This window comes from Ictalurus furcatus, chromosome 7, assembly GCF_023375685.1.
Source record: "Ictalurus furcatus strain D&B chromosome 7, Billie_1.0, whole genome shotgun sequence".
NCBI lineage: Eukaryota > Metazoa > Chordata > Actinopteri > Siluriformes > Ictaluridae > Ictalurus > Ictalurus furcatus.
This window is the reverse complement of record NC_071261.1, coordinates 13,567,699-13,583,231: the sequence shown is the minus strand read 5'-3', so window position 1 is coordinate 13,583,231 and position 15,533 is coordinate 13,567,699. Positions and strand designations below refer to the sequence as shown.

Below are 15,533 nucleotides of genomic sequence, written 5' to 3'. Positions count from 1 at the left end.
GTGATAATAAACTGAACATGAACTCAAACTGAACACAGAGTCAGTCACACACACACGCCGGAGAGATGGAGCAGGACAAGAAGATAAACAATGGTACAGCATGGTGTATGTGCAGCTAGAGATGAGACAAGGAGCTTCACAAACACATGCCACTTTTAATTATTCTAAACGTTCTAAACATCACTGAGGAATAAATCACATTTTATCAACATTTAAAGGAATAGAATATCACTCTCACACTCTCTCTCTCACACTCACACACCTGCATTTAAATGGCTTCACTCTTAGTGTTGTAAAAATCACACAATATTCCCAATAATTATGTATATAAAACCATTAGATGGAATAATGATCAGATTTTTTTTGTTTTTTAATATATCCATTACAGCACAATATTGACTGGTGTACCTCCATCAAAGTCGGAGGAGCTTCTAATAAATTTAATCAGCCGATCATCATCGCAAGGTGCTTTTTCAGCTCTGTGTACTGATTAGCATAAAATAGTGGATGTTACCTGGATAAAGTACTTGTATTTAATTACACAACAGTAGTTTAGCTAAAGTTAGCAAACATCTGCTACTGCTAGAGAAGTAACACTAACGTTAGCTAAAAGGTGTTAACCGATTTTATTGTGTAAACCGACTAATGTGGGGTGAATTATTATTCTGTTTAATTAAAGGCAGTATTTCATGTTAAATAGTCTGTCTGTCTGTCCGTCCGTCCGTCCGTCCGTCCGTCCATCCACACACACACACACACACACACACACACACACACACACACTCTCTCTCAACATTATATCATCGTTATACTGCTAACATGTCCGCCTCTCTGAGGTCACATGATTGAGCACTGCTCCCCCCCTGCTGCTCCAGGAAGATGAAGAGACTCCGGGTCAAAGTTCAGACCAGGGGGCTGATGGAAAACACAGGGCAGAAAGACATGCGCTCAAGTGTGTGTGCACACACTAACACAGATCAGAGACTAAGAGAATGTAGTTTGGAATCTAGAACTGTTCTAGAACAGCCAAACAGATATTTAAAGACACTCACTGCTTCTCCGGCCAGCTCCTTCGGCGGGTGACCCAAATCCTGCAGCTGGGTGAAAAGACACATCGTTATATTTATATTATATATATATATACACACACACACACACACACACACACACACACATACATATATATATATATATAGACACATATACACACACACACAGAGTGTTAACAGCCTCCTCTATCAGTCGGACTGGGACACGGGGAATGAACGTTTCTGTACCTTCTGCATGAGCTCCAGAATGTTCTCAAAGCTGCTCTCTGTGTCTCCGTCTCTCTCAAACTGGCTGCAAATTTCTCCCATGATCCTGTGCTGCTGCTCGTACCGCTGGACGTCCTCAGCTGAGAGCGACTGTCTGTTACTGTCCAACCATTCAGGGTACTGCCGGACACCGGGGACAGCAGGAACAAAGACGCAGTCAGACATTTTACATCAAATAAACGACACATACGAAGAGAATAAACAGAGCAGGAATGTGCTGAGATCATCATAAGTTTAGAGCTCAAGAAAGGGACAGAAAAGTCAGATTGTGGATGGAGACGGAGCCTGATGGGGCCTGAGGAGTGGGCAGGGTCTGAGGGAATGAGACGGAGCTTGTGGACAGATATTCTCACAAGCCACATTCTAATGCTCTAATCGTGATATATGCTCAAGAGTGACACATAGCTCCCCCTCTTACACTCTCTTCCTGCCCTTGACCCCTTCCCTGACCTTGACTCAGTGTGAAACTCACCTTCTCTGTGATCTCCTTGAGTGATGGATACAGCACGTCTTTGGACAGAAGATTCTGCATGATGGACTGCATGATGGGGAGGATATTTCCGTCATCCCCGCCCCCTTCACTGTTCTCATCCAATCCCAGCCCTTCTAACGTTTTAGCCAGATCCTCCCCGGCCAATCCGGTGGTCTGGTAAAACACACACACACACACACACACACGTGCAGAGGACAAATGTTTATTTTGTGCAGTGAGAAATGGATTCTTAAAGCATAGTGAATATAATGAGTTTTCAATTTAAGTCGGAATTATTATTATTCATTCCAGGTGAAATCACTGCTGTTGGTGCTCTGCGTGTTTTTTTTACCTGCAGATTATCTGCGTTTTTGGCCAAACCGCTCAGTGTGTCTTTGAGGCAGGAAGCAAACTCTTGCTGAGACACTGCATCAGTACCTGCACATCATCACGTTCATAACATCAAAATGTCTGCGTGATGATAATATCCATAACTGTACTGAGTATTGTAGGTTACGCTGACGTACCCACTTTCCCGGCGGCCTCGGACAGTTTGTGGAACTGCTGAATCAGCTCGGGTTCTTCCTGTGCGAGCTCAGCCATCGCTCTCTCCCACTCCTCCCTCGCCTGGTGAGCCATCTCTCCTTCAAACAGAGACTCGAAGAACTGACTGTCCTCCAGCAGAGGCGGCTACAGACACACACACACATACACATATTAAGACATGAAGGTGCTGATCGCATGTTATGATTATTTGTCAGCTTAAAATAAAAAAAAATTTAATGGTCACCTTCTGCCCTGTCTTCGCTTCTGCACTGGGGGCTTCAGGAGGAGCACGAGGAACATTCGTCTTCTCAAAGTCATCCAGTGCACCTGGGAGAGAGAGAGAGAGAGAGAGAGAGAACACTTATCGTGAAGTGATGACAGAACCTAACGATAAATATCAAACTGAGAGGAACCGCTAAAGTTTTAAACACAACCTTCCAGATTTTTATCTTATAGGCAGTAGATCAACACACTGTATGTACCACAAAGTGACACCGGTTCTAATAGCTTTTTATTATTATTTGAGGATTCATATCCTATAATAATAATATAATAATAATAATATATAATAATAAACGATAAAGTGTGACTTCCAATGTAAGGACAGAAAAGAGTTGCCTTTATCTGCTTAACGTGCGTTTGCAATAAATAACGAATTTAAGAAAAGTGTTAATCAAGGAATCTAAACAATGCAGTTATCTAGATTGTCGTTTACACTTTAGAGAAGTACAAAATACCATATAAAGGGAGAACACATATTTCCTCGTGATTGTAATGAAAGTCTTGGTGCACAAGTTCTCCCTTTCTCCCTGTAGTTACTGTTTGTGTTGTTTCTAACCCGCTCTTTAGCTGTGGAGGTGTCAGCTCGCCCGCTTTATTTGCTCTGAGCTGTAAAAACACTTCATCTGGAATCGCAAATCTTACTGTCCAATAATTCATCCAGTTCTGCGTCTGCTGCAGCTGAGTTTTCAGATTGCGACGCCATCTCGCACTGCAGTGACAAGCTGGGGTGTCGCGGAAAGATGACGTAGATGTCACGTGACTCGAGTCGACCCCCTAGCTAGTTGACTAGTCAATGACAGCGATGGATTTCTGTGTATCGGAATTAAAATAGCATCGTCTGTTTTAATCGTCGCCTCTTCTTTATAATATAATATAGAAATAAATTGAACTTCTAAACGTATCAGTAAAAGCAGTGGGAAAAAACGAGCTAGATTAGTTAGATTAGATTCTAGATTAGAATTAGGCTCACCCTATTCTTTTTAGAGTCGTGAATCATTTAATCTCTAATTCTAGTAATTACACACACACCAAAAAATAATAATGTAGCTGATTATTTATTTATATATTTTTAAACCAATGTTATGTTTTGTTTCTTATAAAATAATGGATAAAATTATGAAAATAAAGATAATATGAATATTCTGGAATTAAGCATTTACACTTTCATGTTTCCACAGTTTATTCTTTTACAATTATTTTGTACACTAAATTATAAAAATATATACATTTACCATATTTTGTGGCCTCAGTCATTAGCTCCATACAAGTGCAAGAGTTTTCGGACACTTTTCTGCGGAATCTTTTGTGTTTTGTTTAAACTCAAACAGATATTTTTAAACACTGGACATAAAACCATGTTATAATAATCATTAAAAAAATGTATATCCTTTGACTACACCAAGAGAGCGTACTAATTTTTAAAAAATGTTCATATAACTCTTGAGATGACACTGATAGCCAGCGGAGAAACAATATTTTTATTAGCCACTAAATCTGTAGTAAATCTTTTAGAAATTGTTGCAGATTACAGGTTTCTTCATTAATTCTACATTCAGACCTTCTGAGCAAAATGCATTTTTCTTTAAAAAAAAAACAAAACCCAAACATCTTGTCGACAGACAGAACATTTTTTCATTTCCTTTAATAACTCAGACACATGAGGTGAGAGAACAGGATGTGACACCACTCAAAACCATTTTAAATTTGTATTTTAATAACAAATCAGTATAACGCACTTTTCTGTTTTATATTACACACATTCCTCTCGTCTCGTGCCCATGTGGAGTTTCTTTCCAAATAAAATCCTGTGTTTCAGCAGGAGAAAGTTACAGCACACAGTTAAACACACAGCAGCAGCATTACATCACAAACACTCAGGACCTGATTATAAATCTTTAATTTTTTTCCAAATTTCAGTATTTCCAAGTGCTTCAAGAGTCCTGCTCTAACACATTGTTAAATGTTATATATCCATGTATTACGTGTTATTTAGCTACACAATTCTAACCATGGGTTTATAATTTTATAGTGATATTGGTCATTTTAGTGTTAAAAAGTCTACATTTAGACCTTAAGTTAAAAGAACTAGTCGGCTAACCTGATCCAGCTAGCTAAAAAACAGACTGACTAGCAAAATGTACCTCAGCTCACATAGATGTGATAGATTGTTATGGTAAACAAAATGGGAGAGTATTGAACATTTCTTTAGGGAGGTAAACAGAGAAGAGCAGATCATCTGTTTAATGTTAAATATGCCAAAAAAAACAACAACAGTAAAACCACGGTATTAGCTAGATAACATTAGTTTATGCAATCTGACTAGCATGCTAACTAGTAATCTGGTGTTTTCTTTCAAATAATTCCAAATAATATAATAAATTCATGACGGATTTAATCATGTTGTATTGTATGATATGGTATGAAGTTTAGAAGTGAAATTTAAAAGTCTGATTGGCTAGACACAACGTGACTCATTTGCATAAAGTTTAGCTTGACTGAATGTGCACATGGAGACGTGGCGTAAGTGTGAGTTAGCTAAATGTAAATGAATTATTATTAATGTTAGATACAAAGTGGTCAGCTAACTAAAAAAAACAAAAACAGGGTGAATGACAATATGGCGTATTTTTCTATAATATATTAAAGCGGCCCAAGTGTAACAAGGTGTGTTAGAGCAGGACATGTCTCTGAACTGTGCAGAATGTTCAGATAACATGAGCAGCACAATAAAACATCAGGAGCAAGTGAAAAAAAAAGAAAAGAAAATGTTTTAGATGATGAACACAATTATTCTATTTAGAGGAATAAATTTTTGCCATGGGGAAGTAATGAACTTTAACTCCGCACAGCACACAGGTAACAGACTGCTAGCGGTTTAAATACAATATCATTTATTAAGTCAGTAATCATTTATTCACTCCTAATCATGACATTTCACAGCAAATATACACAGCTAGCTTCACTAATGTGTGCTTTATGGATTTTTTGGAAAATCAGAGATGTAATTAGCTGTTTTTTTATTATCTAAAAGGAGAAATGAGAACCTGTTTACACTAACTTCATGATTGGAGCCTTTTTCAATCTGCATCCGGAAGATTAATTCTTTATTTACTATATAATAATATTAATAATATTCTTCATCAGAATGTCCTTATTTCTAGGTTCCTCTCACACATGCGTGTCCTTCCAGTCTACAGCTATTTCCACACTTTGGCTTCTTAAACTGAATTATACTTGTGCGATTTTTAAAAAATCTTAAACAAACAAACCGGAACCACATGCAAGAACACACTGTTACACACGCTGCAGGTGTTTATTACATCAATGAAAGGATTCAAATGTAGATTAAATGTGTAAATGTGAAATACACAGCAATGTGTGATAATGAAATGTCAAAAACCTCCTGTTTCCTGTGTTCTACTTCCTGGTTCTACGTCAGGAATTAACTATAATATTCCTGATTATAACTTCCATAGTTTTAAGGCTCCATCCAAAATTCTAGAACTCATCCCTACTTAGTGTACTTAATAAAACAACAGCTATTTTAGGGCTCTGTCCCAAACCCTAGAACTCATTCCTACTTAGTGTACTCACTAGAATGTCAGCTAAACCTAGAACCACCTAGAACCCACAGGATAAATTCTAATAAGACTGGATAGTGGTTAGTGTAATAGCGTACATTAGTGTTTGTTAGAACCTGATCAGCTCATTAACACCCCCTTAACAAGGTGTGTTAGTGTGAATGTGTGTTAGTATGTGTTAGTGTGTGTTATACCATCAAATACACTACACTATGCCGATTTTTTTAAACATTATTTAAAATTAAATGTTGTGTTTAGCCCCCGCCCACTCTTCCTGTTATTTCATCACCGTGTGTCAGAACTCCACTTTACAGGCAGGGAACGTCTCCTCCTGCATGGCCACTGTGCTGTTGCTACCCAGTACTGTGATGCCCAGCTGCTGCTGCTTCTCCTGGGTCTGATGGTACCACTCGTGCATCATCATCGACTCAAATGTGGGGATTAACGTCACCTGCAGACAGGAAATGACATGCACAGAGATGCAGATAAACTCTTAGCCTAGTATCCTTAACCCTCCTGGCTGGCTATCCTATTGAATGTCTAACTAGTTGTCTCTCTTACTGATTGTCTTTCTTACTGGCTAGCTCTCTTACTGGTTGTCTGTCTTACTGGCTGGCTCTCCTACTGGTTGCCTGTCTTACTGGATGGTTCTCTTACTGGTTGGCGCTCTTATTGGTTGGCTCACTAACTGGTTGTCTCTCTTATTGGTTGTCTCTCTTACTTCCTATTCTTCTTACTGGCTGTATCTCTTACTGACTGTCCTTCTTATTGCCTGTCTCTCCTTAAGGTAAGAAACCATAATCACGGTAAGTGTGAACTCACCGGCACATCTTCAGGCCAAACAGACTTTCCGTCTAGCAAAGCATCCAGAATGGGTCTCATCATGTCTTCTTTCAAAGTGTCATCTCCACTTATAATGTAACAGGATGATCGCAAACGGCAGAAGAATTCAACATCAATAGTGGATGCTGCATTTCCAGATGGGAGGTACGCCAGGTCCAAATACACAGAGGTGATGCCCTTGATACCTGCTGGTGATTATGGAGAAAACCAGTTAGACAAGCGCTAATTGATCCTTTTGTATTTGGATTTTACAGGAAACAGTGACTGACTGCAAACATTTTTTAACAAGAATTAAATGTTATAATCTGATTTACTTACACTGAGGGAACTACAGGACATGATCATTCATATCTTGTAGTTAGCTCAGTGGAAGTATTCAAGTAATGTCCTGCAACAGTTATTAGTTAAACCAACCGTCTTGGTATTTTGTTCATAAATCTTTTCCTACCTGTGGTGGTTGGTCTTTTTGCACCAGAATGGGAGGAACGTGAAACTGGAGTGTCTGCAGTAGAATTTGACCTCAGACTCCCAACCGATCCAGTCTGACTCCCTGTTCTGCTCTTGCTAGCTTGTGCCGAAGTGCTAGATGCACTTAGCCTCTGTGTAACCACAGTCAGCTTCCTGTTCTTTGAACCTGTTTTACCGAGTTTCCCAGGATCAGGCATGCAGGCCCCAGGCTGGGCAGGAAGAGGAGGGATATCTTTGAGAGGAACAGGAAGAGGATCCTGAAGTGGTGAATTATTCAGGTTCAAGTTCTCAGAGGAGCAGTGTACACCCGCTTCCTCATCAGAATCTAACGCACCGTCTGCAGTGATAGAAGGGCATTCCTCCAGACCGGGTTGAGGGTCGGAATCCGAGCCAGTGGGGAAGTAGTCGCTAGCAGAGGTGAGAGGAGTTTCCTGGGCTGGGTGAGTGGCCTTGTTGCTGAAAAATGCCTGGTGCAGGGGCTTCACCACTTCCTGGGAGTGATCGCTGTCATCTGAGAAGTCATGTGGGCTGGTAGCCATAAGTCCTGGTGAAAGGGTGTGCTGATCTTTCTCTAGATGTTTAAAATGTTTAAATTCGCAGGGAGAAACCAAACAAAGGTCGACATCATTAGGAGCATCAAACATCAGACTCTGTGGTCCAGAAGGACGTCCATCCGAGGCATCGTTCATCACCCTCTTTGTATGTGCCATCTTTAAAGACAAAGACATGCCTACTTTGAAGTCAGGATCTGCATAGTGTCCATTAGAGTAGGACATCTCATCCTCATTTGTGGATTCACTGACCGTAGGAAGCACCTGCTCAAAGGACATCGATAAAGACTCGTCAACCTCAGTGGATTGTGGTGAGCTAACTTCGGCAGGCAATGAGTGGGTGGTGGTGGTCACTGTGGGTGATATATCAGGCATAATGTCCTTGGAAGAGCTCAGAGACAGGAAACTGGAGTGTTTCTCTTTAGAAGAACTGGAGTTGCTCTCTTGAGTACTTTTGGGACATCCAGTCTCTGAAGTCTTACACGATCCTCCTTGCTGGCTGTCTGATCCCAAGCACATCTTAGCTACTAAGCTGCTGCGGTCTCTGGAGGCCCAAGTTTCCTCAGGGGAAAGGTGATATGGTGTATGACCAGCACTGTTTGGACCAGATCTTGGAGGACTCAACTCCAAGGTCTTCTCATCTGGGCTAATGCAGACTTCGTCCTGGACACTTTTGGGTGGATTGTCCTTCAAAGCTCCATCAAGCCAGTTAAACTCAGTGGGTGTAAGGTCCATATTTACACTGTGCTCACTCTTTGGAGTCTTGACAATTCCCGAAGCCTCAGTGGACTTGACAGGATTCAGTATGTCATCTAAAGACTTCTCTGGACTCACATGGATGTTTTTTGGATCGTCCTCACTTCCTGATTCCTTCCTTGATGGGATGTCAGGAATTTTAGCAGACAATTCATGTGACTGCTCTTTCTCCATTTCCAGAAACTCTGCTGTCAAATCCTCAGGTGAAGAGATCTCTGAGGGTTTTGGATCCCCCACATCACCTGAGAGCTTCTGGTTTTGCTGCTCCTTGTTAGATTTATTGCTTTTTACTCTGTCCTCTGTCCCGTTGTTTACTTTCATTTCATTTTTCTTTGCACTTGCAGATTTATTTGGGTCTGCAGAAGGGGATGCAGACCTTGGAGCCAGTTTCTTGGCCTCTTTTCCCATCAAATTGTTTTTTCTTTCTTCAGTCTTTTCATCGTTCTTCTGTTTGTTCAAAGGGGAATCCTTTTTGCCTGACATTTTCCTCTGTCCGATTTCCTGTTTTTTTGACACTGTCATGGTACTCCTGTCATCTTTTTTGTTGGCTTTAAAAGACTCCTTCCTTGCAATGGTTTTGTTCAGTTTAGGCTTAACACCAATTTCAACAGTCTTCGGTTTTTCTTCACCATTCATAGACTTGACCTTGACCTGGTCTTTTGGCTCTGGATACCCACGGACTGATTTCTCCTTTGTTGTGGCACTGCTTGACCTGGATTCTTTGATGCCAGACTTGAGGCTATCTTGGCTCTCAGCTCGTTTTGGGTTCTTTTCTGCCTTTGGTTCGATATCTTTGGAGCACACTACAGGGCACTTGAGAAAATCTAGGTGCTTCAGCTTTTCAAGACCTTCCAGTATCTTTGTTTGTGGCGTCGACCCAGGGAAAAGGACTCGAATGATCTTTTCATGTGGGCTAGCAGGATGCCATACAAGTAAAGTGCAAATAGACACCAGAGAACTTAAGGGAACTTCCGAACCTTTGGGACTGGTACTGTTTTCAGGCCAGCGGTTCATGAAGTCCTCAAACTCTTTGCTGCCTTTAACCGGGTTAATGACAAACAGCTCAAGACATCCGACTCCCATTTTCTGAAACAGAATCACTGGTTCTATGGGACCGCTCGAATTGCGAAATAGTGGTTCTGCTGAGATCTTGAGCTTCTCCAAATGACGTAAAGTAAAGCCTGCTTGATCACTACTTCGCAGCACGTTTGGATCACCTTGAATTTTTTTCAGCCTTTTTGGTGCATTAAAGAAAACGACGCCCAACTCTGGAGAGATCAGATTTTTTTGCCATTTTTCCTTCTTCTCTGAGTCAGAGGAATTATCTTCCTCGAGCTCTGCAACCTTTCTTGCAAAAAGACTATTAATCCCTGGAAGATTATCAGTCCCAGCGTGAGATAGAAGAACAGAATCTACACGGTCCAGATGCCTGACTAACTTCCAGAAACAAGACCGTGGATCCGATCCACCATTGACCAGGACGTTGAATCCGTTGACGGCGAAAAAGGCGCAGTCCCCTCTCCCGCCTGGAAATATGTAGCAGCAGGGACGACAGAGTTTGAGGAACCCCACTGTGCTTGGGGGTTCTAGTAGATCAAAAGGCGATGGTGGCTCAATGTTCTCGCAGAGATGATTGGTGAACTCCTGAAGGCCATCCATTTTTGGCAGCACCATTAAAGGGTTCACCTTAATGTCTATTACATCTTGTAAATTGTGTTTTCCGAGTATGGAATTCTTCCATGTTCCAGTCTTCGGGCAGCTAAGGGTGAGGGTTGCTTTTCCTGTCACACTCGCAGAGTTCAGTTGATGTTGAATCTGTTGTGTGCAAAAATAATAACACAGTCAGTGCATCATAATCTGTTTTTGTCAAAAGATTTGACAGTTTGGCTCATTTTTCAAAAAATCAATAGTTAAAAAACATAAAATTTTTCATGGACCTCTTCGTCTGTTAAGATCTGAATGAAGTGGTTTGGAGTGAAATGTCCGGTGTGTAAGACGAGGTCCCCGCTGTCCTCCAGGGAGCGTCCAGTCAGCACGAGCAGCTTGTGCTGAGACGTGTCCGTTATCAGGCCATATATCTGCACATATTAGCATGCTAATCATGGATAAAGTCATAGTAATTACTGTTTTCTGGAACCTAAATAAATGTGTAAATGTGTACATCCTTACAAACAAAACAAAGAAATTTATTAATGTATAAAATGTTTGTGTGTGTGTGTGTGTGTGTGTGTGAATTGCCAAGTGGTTTATTTAGTTATTCATGTATTTACAGACTTATCACTCTAAAATGGATATTTATGTGTAGAATCTGCTTCTTTAGTTATTCATATAGCCAAAATTTGAAACAGCTGTTTTCTGACTGGTTAAACTTTGTCACATGACCATAAATAATACAGCCAAATACAGGCGGTTAATGCTGAAATCCATGGATCTCAATATGTTGATTTTCCTGATCCTGAAATTACAAAATTGTTCAAATTTTCACAATGCAAAAAGTTACAAAATCGAGTTTTATCAAGTCTAGTATTTCTACTTGGATTCTGTTATTCAAATAAAATCTGGATCACATTCACATCTGGATCTGGAATAAAATTTAGCTTGTTTATTAATCAGCCCCTGAACAAACCTGAGAGTAGAGAGTTTCCTCTGAGGGACTGAAGACAACTCTGCAGCTAAACACACTCGTACTGAGCTCCAATATCCGCTGACCTACACACACACACACACACACACACACACACACACACTGATCAGGAGACATTTCTTAATCAAACACTCTGATTTTAGAGACAGATTAGACACTGAAACAGAAAAAAAACAATAATATAGGTTCAGTTTATTACTCAGTTTATCAGCCCAAGTGTGTTAAATGTGCAACAGATATTTCTCACATGTGCAAATAACCTGGAAAAATATCTAGAACATGATTAAAATAAATAAATAAAGGTTTAAGCCATGACTTCAGCACAAGTGTATTCTGTGGTAGAGAAACCTGTTTGGAAAACGGAGTTAATTTTCCAGAACGCTTGTCTATGTTTGAATGGGCCTCCTGTCAGTCATTTTATAGACACGCCCCCAGTGCCACTTCACTCCACCCTCTATTTCAGTATGAAATCAGTACACTCCCAGCACAGCCAGATCATTCTGGCTGAAACCTAAGAAAAAACGCAGAATAAACACTAGCAGCTGGAGTGAAGGAGATGAAGCTGGACACTACGTTGCTCCTGGACACGTATGTAAACACAATCTGTATAAAGCGTTGAAGCGTCCGAATAACAGCTTTACATAACAAATCGAGTAGATACGTTGTTGTTTTTTTTCATTACGGAGAAAAACAGTACAGTGACCTTCTGCATATCAGACCTTTGCGTGTTTGTGGTGTTATAACTTCGATTTCTGGTTCTCAAACACGACTTCTTCTCTCCTTTGTCCCAAGGAGAGGTTGTACAACCTCCACTTCCTTTTTCACAACCACACTTCCTGTTCAACCTGGATCCACGTTCATGGGGTCAAAGGTCAAAAATCAAGCATATGGACTGGGGGTTTTTTTTTGTAAAGATTTTTGAGGAAAATAAAAAACTTGGACATGGTGAGAGAGTCATGTTCTGCCACTGAACGATCGGTCGTTAGCACTTCCTTCCTGAACTTCCAGTGATTTTAACACACAACCAAAGCCTAGCACACACACACACACACACACACACACACACACACACAGACATTCACATCTCACAATCAGATCTGTTCAGTAAACAACAGCGTCATTGTTATGTGAATGTGAAACATTCCTGAACCACACACACACACAGACATACAAACACACACACACAAAGCAGCTCTGTTTTGTTGAGTAATAAACCACACGACCGTCTTTCATGTCCGACTCAGAGTTATTTAAATCACTTGTTTGTGCTGTAATCCTTCTCCATTACAGTGTTTATATTTCATTATTTATTTATGCTTTTTACATGTTTCTATATTTTTATTTTGTATATTTCCCCTTTGTATGCCATATTGTTATTTTTATACCAACAAATTCCTCACACACACGTCTATACATACTTACGTAAAATAAACAGGGCAATCTTTGTCTTTTTTTTTTTGGTTTAATGTTGGCAGAGCTTTGTCTTGGCTGCACAGATGATGTCATTGCTGAAGTCAATCAGCAGAAGTACAGGTAAACTGTGGAGACAAGGTGTGTGTGTGTGTGTGTGTTTTATGTGTGCATGCTCACCTTTAACATCACTGCATCTCTGAGAGGAGTGACGACTCACAAACACTCTTAGCTCTTCATCCAAATTACACACCGTCAGATCCACATCCCACACCCGCAACCCTGCACACACATACACGCACACATACACACCACAACTACACTGAGTACATTCTTATATTATCATATTTACAGTTTAGAATCCTCAAATAAAATAAATTCACCAGCGATTACAATTTTTGGTTTATTAAAAAACGTCATACTTTTTATCCATTTATAGTTATATTTAATTTCAGCGAGAAAGGTTAGTTCCTGTTGTCACTTATGTTATAGCAGCTATAAACAGTCGTTCCCTCACCAGCCTCTCTCTCTATTCTCTCTCTTTATTTTCTATCTTTATTCTCTCTCGCTATTCCCTCTCTTTATTCTCTCTCTTTATTCTCTCAGAATAATCACAGTTTGTGGTGTTAGTGAGAAACAGTAAAGAAGTGTAAACTCCTCTGTCCTGAAGATGTGGGAAAACTTAAAGTTACAGCTTTACCTCTGACTTTTTTACGAAGTGCTGACACTGCAGACTCCTTCCATAAACGTTACATAAACACATTTCTCCCTACAGAAAACTTCACCTTTACAACGACTTTAGAAAATCCATGTATCAGTGGAGCGTCCGCTGTACACGTCCCTGTGATCGAGCTGTTACTATGGAAACTGTAACGTATTAGAACGAGCGCATTATACAAAATGAATCATAAGCAAAATTAATCTAATGAATGTTTAAAATATAAATGAATGATAAAAATCTCTCAGTACAAATTCAAAACTCAACCTCTTTGGAAAAACATGGTCATCATCAGCATCATCAAAAAAGAGGAGTGAATACAAGGAAGAACACAAGTGAAGCTTTGCCGTGAAGCTGTTTTGACTGATATGACAGCATAACTTAACAAATTCTGCTAAATATCAGGAGTCCATAAATCCTGATTGCTTCCGCCAGGAGGTTACGACGTGGCCATAGACCGAGATTTTAACAAGAAAATCAACTCAGACACATCAACTAATCAATAGAGAAATGGCTACAGGAACCAAATTAGTGATTTCTCAGAATATTTCAACCTGGAGATTTGAACCCTGATGAAAAGCAGTGGTGTGAGAGGTCTGAGAACAAGGAAATGAAAATATCATGCATGAAAGAGGCTGCAAAAGCCGCGGATTAGTGTCCGTAACCTTTGCTGGATATTACAGCCATCCTGTTATTCTCTCTAATTGAAAGGTAAGTAGTGTTAATTGTTAGGGGGGTGCCAGTAGTTTTGAAACCTGCATTTCATTGGACAGTTGCACTAGGCTATGTAAAGACTAAATACCCCCCCCCCCCCCCAAAAAAAGAATCAAACTCGAGATATTATACTGTTTTTTTTGTTCACCATTTAATGTAGGGTACAAGTACTTATAGAGGTGGTTATTACGTCATAACGCCATTTTCGGTTTTTTTGGATGTCGCTGACGCGACACTGCAGGATTTTTTGCACAAGACGCTGATGTGTGTGGATTTAACGCGCCTGAGGGTGTGTGTGTGTGTGTGTTCATGCGGACAGGCTCTGGATTTAACCCATAAGCATCGCACACATACACGACAATACCGGAACATTTTACACATTTACATTTATTCATGGACATGAATACGCGCGTGCACGTAAATATAAAGAGTAAATGAAACATGAAGTGTAAATAAGGGTGTGATGAGAGAAAACAGAGATGAGGAGAAGATTTCCAGGCACTGCGCGTGACGCACCGACCGCAAAAATACATCCAATGTAAAGTGTAAATGTAAATGTGTAAACAAACCCGGGGGTGAGTGTCTGCACGCTCACGGGGAGCAGGGAGACGCTCTTATTCCTCTCCTCCCGGTGTGTGTAACCGCATACTCACCCTCATGCGCCACAAAAAAAAAGCCAAAAATATACCTCTAAAACAGGACTCCAGGACTGCAGTAAATATTATAATTATTCTTTACCTCTGTGTATCTCTGAGGCGATAAAGTCCCAGATGTTCCTCTCCGGAGTCGCGCTGATGATGAGGAGAGCCGAGTAGCGCGCGGGGATGAAGCCGGGGTGCGACACGCGCTCCTCCTCCGCCATGATGGGAGGTTCTGCTGAGGATGATGGCATCACACACACACACACACACACACACAGAAAACAATAACAGCAGCCTTACACAATTCAAATTAGCTAACTGCCATAAGGGGGCGTCATTAATAATAATATAATAATAATAATAATAATAATAATAATAATAATAAGGATTTAACACTTTAAACTATACATGTGTGACACAGCAGTGAATAGTGCACTTCTCATTCCTTAAGCACACTTAAACACACACTCTTTCTCTGTCTCTGTCTCTCTCACTGTCTCTCTAAGACACAGAAATGCAGTGAGACAATTTGTAGTAAACGACAGCTTTCTTTTATTGTTGGTCATGAAGTGTACACTATAAGGGGAAAAG

The 15,533-nt window shown here is 40.3% G+C and overlaps 2 protein-coding genes across 3 annotated transcripts; both read right to left on the bottom strand.

Annotated features, from left to right (window-relative positions):
• Positions 1 to 31: 31 nt before the first annotated feature.
• Positions 32 to 3,362, bottom strand: pex19 (peroxisomal biogenesis factor 19). Its single transcript, XM_053628678.1, has 8 exons — positions 3,259 to 3,362; positions 2,579 to 2,661; positions 2,316 to 2,478; positions 2,141 to 2,226; positions 1,789 to 1,962; positions 1,278 to 1,436; positions 1,053 to 1,097; positions 32 to 915 (listed from the first exon to the last, which is right to left on the bottom strand). Exons 1-8 carry the CDS (start codon positions 3,317 to 3,319, stop codon positions 838 to 840), a joined length of 849 nt encoding a protein of 282 aa, XP_053484653.1. The 5' UTR covers positions 3,320 to 3,362; the 3' UTR covers positions 32 to 837.
• A 711-nt stretch (positions 3,363 to 4,073) lies between these two features.
• map1sb (microtubule-associated protein 1Sb) lies at positions 4,074 to 15,222 on the bottom strand. 2 transcript variants are annotated; one of them, XM_053628674.1, is made up of 7 exons: positions 15,040 to 15,222; positions 13,050 to 13,151; positions 11,442 to 11,524; positions 10,753 to 10,893; positions 7,489 to 10,630; positions 7,020 to 7,228; positions 4,074 to 6,648 (listed from the first exon to the last, which is right to left on the bottom strand). In XM_053628674.1, the coding sequence occupies exons 1-7, from the start codon at positions 15,191 to 15,193 to the stop codon at positions 6,493 to 6,495; spliced, it is 3,987 nt and encodes a 1,328-aa protein (XP_053484649.1). In that variant the 5' UTR covers positions 15,194 to 15,222; the 3' UTR covers positions 4,074 to 6,492. The 2 variants fall into 2 exon arrangements, with proteins under 2 accessions (XP_053484649.1, XP_053484650.1); XM_053628675.1 differs by having other exon boundaries at positions 7,020 to 7,225.
• Positions 15,223 to 15,533: the final 311 nt, after the last annotated feature.

What these genes read in the sequence shown, in the direction of transcription:
- pex19 (XM_053628678.1), bottom strand. Translation starts at nt 3,319, where the DNA reads ATGGCGTCGCAATCTGAAAACTCAGCTGCAGCAGACGCAGAACTGGAT. An exon ending in TCAAGGAGATCACAGAGAAG is followed by an intron (nt 1,437 to 1,788) that starts GTGAGTTTCACA and finishes GGTGTCCGGCAG; the next exon opens with TACCCTGAATGGTTGGACAG. An exon ending in AGGAGCTGGCCGGAGAAGCA is followed by an intron (nt 916 to 1,052) that starts GTGAGTGTCTTT and finishes GTTTTCCATCAG; the next exon opens with CCCCCTGGTCTGAACTTTGA.
- map1sb (XM_053628674.1), bottom strand. Translation starts at nt 15,193, where the DNA reads ATGCCATCATCCTCAGCAGAACCTCCCATCATGGCGGAGGAGGAGCGC. An exon ending in CGCCTCAGAGATACACAGAG is followed by an intron (nt 13,152 to 15,039) that starts GTAAAGAATAAT and finishes ATGTGTGTGCAG; the next exon opens with GGTTGCGGGTGTGGGATGTG. An exon ending in AGATCTTAACAGACGAAGAG is followed by an intron (nt 10,631 to 10,752) that starts GTCCATGAAAAA and finishes TGCACACAACAG; the next exon opens with ATTCAACATCAACTGAACTC.